Source organism: Corythoichthys intestinalis, chromosome 3 (assembly GCF_030265065.1).
Source record: "Corythoichthys intestinalis isolate RoL2023-P3 chromosome 3, ASM3026506v1, whole genome shotgun sequence".
Taxonomy (NCBI): Eukaryota; Metazoa; Chordata; class Actinopteri; order Syngnathiformes; family Syngnathidae; genus Corythoichthys; species Corythoichthys intestinalis.
The window spans coordinates 50,008,873-50,017,041 of NC_080397.1; the positions used below are offsets into that span (position 1 = coordinate 50,008,873).

Consider the following 8,169-nt stretch of genomic DNA (forward strand, 5'->3'; position numbering starts at 1 on the left):
GGCAAAAAAGTCAACAGCAAAATAATAAACAAGGGAGAGGGGAGAGGGGAAACAGTTTTAATATACAGGCTCTACACTGATCATTCTTGTGTTGAATTCTCTGAGAGATTGGCTTGGCAGAGAGGAGAGAAGGTTGACATTGGAAAAATGAAGTTATGTTATATTAAACATGAAGAGTTTAACGTTTGGGGAACAGACCAGAAGACAGCAGGAGAGGGGAGTGGGAGGGCAAACTGGAGGCAATGACTTTGAATGAAATAAACCAGGTTACCTGAACACCACATTGTGCTGTTCTTTGAGCTATCATTCTGAGATAGAAACACTTAGCAGTAGGACAGGTTTACCTTTAACTGGGTTAACATGGTCTAAACTTAAATCAAGAGTTACCCAGGGACATTTCTATCCAGGAAAACCCCTGCTGCCCATTAGAGAAGATGAAGAGGCTCTGGAAAAGGGGGGGAAAAAGAAGAACTGAACTAATACAGGTACTCACGTCTGAACGCAGTGCTTTGATGTTTTTGCCACCCTTCCCGATTACAGCCCCTGCATTCTGTATTAAAACAAGTTAAGAAAAAGCTGAATATCTCAGGTCACAAGGTGGGGAAAAATACAGACATGCAAAAGTAAAAAATACCTAAAAACAGTAAGGGTGTAACGGTAAACATGTAATTTCGGTTCAGTGTTTGAAGTGCTCAGTTTGATTAGTTTTTGGTATAAAAAAGGCAGGAAAAAAAATACATGGGTTTTATTTTTAAAAATGTAACCAATAGAACGGTGACGATGACTTTTTGGGTGATATTTCAAATAAATTACACTTGAGTTCATAAAATAAACTTTAATAAGACCGTAGGAATGGTGTAAGGCTGAAATGTTCCAATGACATTTTCTTGGAGTGATTTCAAAATCTAAAAAATAAAGTAAAACAAGCAGTTTTAGGAAAAGTCATGAAAGCACGACGCCAAGTTCAACAGGCAGAGATTTTTTTTTCCTGGTTGTTGAGTCACTTGACCCAGCGCTATGGTCTTAATAGTGTCAAAACAATTGTAAGAGTTAAATATTTTCTAATTATAAATAAGAAAAACTAAGCCTTGAATCCTTAGCAGCAACAACCTTAACATAACAAAAGCAGTTATCAAAGTTTAAAGTTGTCAGGCCTATAAAGTCTAAACTACTTCCTCACCTTGTCTGTATTTCATTCGAAGCCCAGAGTTCCAAACACTTAAGGCGTCCGTACGGAAACTACCATAGGACTTTGGTTCCACATGCAGCACTTATTTCAAATAATAATTTTAATTTTATAAGGGAAAAAATGCATTAAACAAAACTGAACATGCAAAACCAAAACGGTTCAATACATGCACGTGAACAGTTACACCCTTAAAAAACAGGATAAAATAAACAACGACCGCCCAGCTCCCTCAACTTGGAACCTACAGGCAACAATATGTCCACAAATACTTTATGTAATTAATCACCCCTCAAACCAACAACAAAATAGAAATATGGTTCATTGTGTGTACACACCTCCACCTCTTAAAATTCTACACAACAGGTAACAAAAGCAGGAAGAAAGATTTTTTAAAAATGTTTGCAATTATATTAAAAACACTTTTGGTAGTATGTCTTAAACCTTATCAGCTGGATGGGGAGCATCAGTGCACAGCCACTTTTCAAGAGAGGTTTGATTAGATTCAAGTCAGGCATTTGACTGGGCCACTCAAGGATTTTCACAAAGTTGGCCTGAATCCACTTCTTCGTCTTGGCTGTGTGTGCCTGTTGTCGTGTTGGAAGCTAAACCTTCACTTCTATTTCTATCCTGCGCAACCAGGAGAAGGTTTTCATCCAGAATTTCTGTTTATTGCTGGATTCATCTTGCCCTCAAATCCAGTTTTGCAGTTTATACCACTTAAAATCATCCCCACAAAATGGTGCTCCCATGCCCATGCCTCACTTTAAAAAGGCATTTGGCCAGGTAATGAGTGGAGCATGGTTTACCAGGTAATGAGTGGAGCATGGTTTACTTCCAAACCCAATGCCTGGTATTGTGGCAAAAGAGTTAACCTTCATCAGACCAGGAAATATTCTGTCTGAGGCGTTAAGAGGCTATTATCCCTCTGCTTTGGGGCGACGCCACAGCTACACCACCAGGGCTCCAGACTTTTGCAACTAAAATAAGCATTTTTTTCATCTACCTCGTACATGCGTGATCAGCAACATTGCGTTTTGTTGTTGTTGTTGCTAGCACACTCCTTCACGGTCAAATCAATTAGTTGGCCAGGGAGGTGTCGGTCAAAGGAGGCCGACAGGGGGAATAAGTCTGACCCAGAGGCTGTGGTCTTTTCTAAGTGCCAAAAACTTCCCATTCTGCTGCTTTTTATTAATGTCCCGGATATCATGTCGGGAGGCATCTTAAGTATATGTGCTGGTCACACACAGCTAAAATCAGGCGCTCCTCCCTGTTGACAAAGTGTGGCGTGTGGATGTCAATTTCCAGATTGGCCGATGTCCTCTCAGTTCATTTGTCGAGACAATCCTGCCACAGCGGTCTGCTGACAATTCCATTCACTCAATGCTTGGTTGTGCTTTGACATGCACCATCACCTGCGGGACTTCATATGGACACGAGTGGACCTTTCTAAATCACATCCAATCAAATGAACTTACCACAGGTGCACTCCAATTGAACTAGAGTAACCTCTTGAGGATGCTCAGTGAAAACATGATGAAATTGAGCTATACATTGTGGTTTGTGGCAAAGGCTGTAAATTCCTATGTATTTTTCCCCCCTCTTAAATTTTTTTATTTCACATTATCATAGTGCAGTGTTGTAGAATTGAGTGAAAAATAATTCAATTTTTTTTTAATGAGGCTGTAACACGTTGTAAATGCTTTCTCGATTAATTATTTCTCTAAACATAAAAAAAGGCTGCTTGTTTACCTTACTCTGCAGGAGGATGCGGAGCTCAATCATCTCGTCCGAGCTCCTGGAGCGCTTGAACGATTTCTGCTGATCTGCATCCTCGGCGGGACGCTTGCCTGCCGCAAAAGAGATAAACAGACAGCGTGAAGTAACCAAATGTTCATACCGCTTAAAAGAATATCAAGTCAGACCTAAAATATATATATATATATACACACCTTAAAGCTTGCCAATTCTAGAGGTTCAACAAAATATAAATCAAGTGGCACACAGACTTCGGACATTCGACTGTGTCCAATTACAACTAAAATTTTTGTTTTAAATGATCACTGGTGGTTTTTTTTTCTCCTAAGGCAGTGCTTCTTAATTATTTTGTTACGCCCCCCAAGGAAGACGTAAATGTTTCACGCCCCCCCCCCACAAACTCTGCCGCCACTGTAAATAGTATCATTTGTCTATAATATTACTATTATAAGTACGCCTCTGCCTCACATTGTGTCTTTTTTCTATTACAGAAAATAACAGATCAACTTATAAAGTATAACTTTATCAACATTGTTTTGTTTGTAACAGAAAAGACTACGCGCATCAATTTGCTTGAATTAAAAAAAAAAAAAAAGTCACATCCAAACTGTAAAAATACACTCAAGGTACATTTTTAACATTTGATACTGAAAAATAAAATCAGTAAATAATAACAAATTCAAATTGATTAGAAACATTAACTCATGAGGACAATATGCCAAAAAATTTGACCGAAAAAACAAAACTGAATAGAAGAAGAAGAAGAAAAAAAAAGCATGTTCCCTGAGGTCACATGCGCCATCCCTGGCATCGCTCTGCGCCCCACTATTTGAGAAGTACTGTAAGGACAGTACACATCTGTTGGCATTAAAATGTCATTGTGCAATTTTCTCATTTACTAAAAAAACAACTAAGTTCCATTTGAAAACAAGTGCTAGTAAATCAAATTTGAATAGTGCCTCAAATGAACATAACGTTTACATTTTGTATTTGCTGTGTAATATCTTCAAGCCAAATTTCTCTGCAAATGACACGTTTACACAATTGAATAGTTTTGTTTAGTAACAGAATTGGGCCCTAACATTACTATAAGGCCTGCAATATTTAGCATCAAAATTGATTATCTTAGTATTGGTACAATGAAATTTAAAGGTGCAATCCTCCTCCCTATGAAAAATAGAAGTTCACTATTCATCAAACCTACAGTACTATGTAAATACACACACATACGCACAAACTTATTACCATTTGTTTCTGTGCTGAAAGGAGAATCGTCTTGCGGTTCTTCTTTTATGTCCATGATCTCTCTGAATGTGGAAAAACAAGGAGCTGGCACACCGGTCCAGACAACTGACAAGAAAACGGTCTTCGCTTGGCTGCGGTAATCTGTCAATATGGTGTTTGTGAGAAGAACGTTAACGTTTTAATAGAACATGTTTGCTTGGAAACACGAAGTGTAGTCTCCGAGAAAGGATGCAAAAGCAAAGATGTAAATGGTACTGCTGCAACCTGTTCAATCAAAAATACCATGACTAACTTAGATTTTTTTTCAGTTATAAAGACATTACTTGATATATTTTGCTTTGTACAGGTAACTAAAAGTTTACATATGAGCGAGCTTGAACTACAGTAGTTCTGTGAGTGTGATTTTTTTTTTTTTGCAAGTGCACAGAAAAAAAACATTAACAGATTTAATTTATGTGCGTGGTTTTTCTTTTATAGCAGATCATTTAAAAATACAAGTCGCGATTCCTGTTCTCATCTTGCCTTCTATGATATCTCAAAACAAATTTGAAAGTTAGTTTTGGAAAATTCTGATCTCCACAACATGCATGACGAAAAAAGTGCATTTTGTTTTTGGTTCTTTTGACTGAGTGTAAAGCTTACGGTTAGTGGCTTAGCACACGTACTTCCAGTGAACATTTCAAAATAAAAGCATGTCATGTTCACATTTCTGGAGGCAATCGCATGATTGGCAATGATAATATGATGTAATAAATAGAGGTGGGAATCTTTGGGCACCTAATGATTCGATTACGATTCAGAGGCTACGATTCGATTATAAATCGATTATTGATGACCCTCCGCTATTAGCTGATTTTAATGTTTTGTACATTTGTTACAAAAACTATAAAAAAATTTTTTTTTTTAAAAACTCGCAGACTTAAACGACTATTTCAGTATCAAGTTAACAGTTAAAAACAATAAATAATATACTCAAATCCCTATTCTGTATCAGCAGCTTTAAACTACATTCAATTAATTTAATGTTGTGAATCAACCGTTGAAGTTGTTAAAATTGCTCCCGTTATTCCATAATTTCCCTTTTGTCTACTTTCGACATGTGAAAGTTTTAAAACTATTTTAAAGATAGAATCAAGTCAATATTTTACCTATTTAGGAGTATTTTAGATAAAAAGTTAATAAGGTTCGCTTGGAAGGTTCGCTACAACAGCCTTGCAGGGAAGTCTACTGCTTTAAGATGGCGGCCGTTTACTAACACCGCATCTAGCTTTTTGTACATGTGCTGCTAACGCCACCGAGTCTATAATGCATCTAGTCCTATATAAATATGATATCTACCATACCATTATATGTATGTACTTTGTAGCAGCTGTCGGCAGCAGTCAGGTATGTTGTTGTTTTTTCATCTCGCGGCATGAGTTGAGCTAGAGCCGTGAGTTGAGCATTGACATTACCCGAGGGGCTGGGTAATGACAAGCATGATATTTAGCTACTCTCGCTCCGTTCCTCATTGCGTCCCGAAGACCGCGCGGCGCACGGAGTGTGTTTTACTTCCGCTTTACTTGACATATTTCAATAATCGGAATTTGGATGTTTGTGAATCGTTCTCGAGTCTTCCACGGCCGAATCGCGAATAATCTAAGAATCGGAAATTACGCACACCTCTACTAATAAATGATAATAATTTGGCTTCAAATCTGTTGCATCCACACTTTGCAGGACAAGATGATAGTCATTTTGAATCAAATTAACACTTTTAATGGGCTCCAATTGGCAGACAACAAAAATGACAGTGAATTTCTCACCTATTTCATATTCTGCATCTTACTAGCTTTAAAATGACTCATTATGAATTGTGTGTGTGTGTGTTTTTTTTTTTTAATATTTATGAATTTCAATATAGTTTGGTTTTTATTTAAGAACAATTTATTGCATTTCTATAGGTGAACTGTTAGGATGTATTGTCAATATATTCATGGTTGAACAGGTTTAAAAAAAAAAAAAAAAAAAAAAAAAAAACAGCAATAATATCGCATATCTCAACAATTTATCAGGCAACAGATCGCCTACTAAAATTTGTTATCGCGACAGGCCTCGTATCATTTTGGGAAATCTGTGCAATTATTTTCAGTGTCTTGCCCAAAGGGGCTTCAAAATTGGGCAATCAGAGCACGGATAGAACCGCTGAGCCTTGCCCTCCCTACATGTTTACACTGTCCAAGTGCAAAAAATTTAGGACGAAGAATTAATTAAAACACTTAAATCAGTGGCTACGATTACATTGACACATTATTCCGATTGAAAACCTTATCGGAAAATGCTTCATTAACACATGTCTCCATACAATTTTAATCTGATCAAGATTCTATTCCAAACAAGAGGTGGTTTAAAACGTCTATTTATAATCTGATGGGAAAACACACATTACAAAATTTTAGGATAAATCTTTAACGTCCGTCTTAAATGGATAGAACAATGTTTTATTGGCACGAACTTCACTTGTCCACGGCTTTTACTACAAATTGATGAGCTCAGGGGTGGGATAAGTTTTTCTTCTTCTTCCCACTCCCTTTTGAGTGCAATTATTTTTGTTGAATTATACTGTATTTGTTGTTTGTGTGTGTGTGTGTGTGTGTGTGCGCATGCTTGAAAAAAAATCATCATCATCATCATCATCAAATTCCGGTAAATTCAGTCAATCTGCGCCAATCAAAATAATTTCTACCGACCGAAAGTTTAATTCCAAAGTGTCCACGAAAACAGTGCACCACCCGATCATAATTTTACTCTAAAACCCGACCAAATTAAAGTAGAGCTGAAACGAGTACTCGAGCAACTCGAGTAACTCGAGTTTAAAAACTGATCCGAGTGATTTTATTCACCTCGAGTAATCGTTTATTTTGACAGGTCTAAGCATCACGTTTTGTTAGGACTACTTTTAATGCGGGACAACGCGCTGTCACGTGCGGAGAGGAAGAAGGGGAAAAAAAAAAAAAATTACCGCAGCCGACAGCCGCCACAAACGACGCCGACGTTGCTAAATACTAGCCCGCACAATGCTACATTGGTAACAGGCAGCGCCTGGCGCGTCTCATAGAGATCACATGTATGTTGAACTAGATGCGAAATGACAGAGTCGGCCGCGTCTGGGCAGCGTTTGTAAACAGCCGCCATCTTAAAGCAGTACAGCGCTAAGCGCTAATAAAGAGCGCTAATAAAGAGCGCTAAACGCTAATAAATAAGATTAACGTTACTGTCGCTACTAGCTCACGGAACGTTAGCCCTGCGGAGGGCTAGGTTTCAATTAATTATGACCACTGTCGATGCGTGGCTAACGTGTCTTACATACAGGCTTTAACATAACATAGCATTGTGGAGTGATGAGGGTGTAAAATAAAAACTTAATCATGCTAACTATCAATTTTAGCCCAGTAGTCATTGCTGGATAAAACACCAAGTAGCACTGGTCCCTAATGTGCTCCAATACAGCCTGTATCATACATTTATTTTGAACACTGCAAAAACTCAAAATCCTATCAGGACTTACACTTTAGACTAACTTAAAACTTAACTAGAACTTAAAAATGGCTTGACACAAAGAGAAATTCAATTGAAACACGTGGGAAAAAAATCCTAACTTTTAAGTGATTTGTGTTATCAAGCGTAACGGCATTTTTAGGTAAGATATATATATAATAATAAGATCTAAAAGTTTTTGAGTGAAAGCAGTGAATTAGTCTTTTTTTTTTTAATTAGTCTTTTTTTTTTTTTTTTTAATTCTAGTTACACCTGAGATGCAATTGTTGGCTGTTTTCAACAATATACAACGAAAATAAAGACATTGATTGACTGAAAATGGTTCAAGATTAGATGAAATGTCTTGTTTTCTCATGTATATGTATAATTGCTCTTCACCTAAAAATATATTTGTTTTATCCGATTACTCGATTAATCGATAGAATTTTCAGTCGATTACTCGA

General features: G+C 37.2%; 1 protein-coding gene across 4 annotated transcripts in view; it reads right to left on the minus strand.

The window, feature by feature from the left end:
- hnrnpk (heterogeneous nuclear ribonucleoprotein K) overlaps positions 1 to 8,169 on the minus strand; it is a 28,734-nt gene that overhangs the window by 19,778 nt on the left and 787 nt on the right. For 3 of the 4 annotated variants that reach the window (XM_057831680.1, XM_057831677.1, XM_057831678.1), the window contains exons 2-4: positions 4,190 to 4,330; positions 2,939 to 3,036; positions 494 to 550 (exon numbers count right to left, since the gene is read on the minus strand). In XM_057831680.1, the coding sequence (XP_057687663.1) occupies positions 494 to 550; positions 2,939 to 3,036; positions 4,190 to 4,244 (210 nt within the window). In that variant the 5' untranslated portion in view covers positions 4,245 to 4,330. The remainder of the gene's footprint in view (positions 1 to 493; positions 551 to 2,938; positions 3,037 to 4,189; positions 4,331 to 8,169) is intronic. The other variant, XM_057831679.1, reaches the window with a different exon arrangement.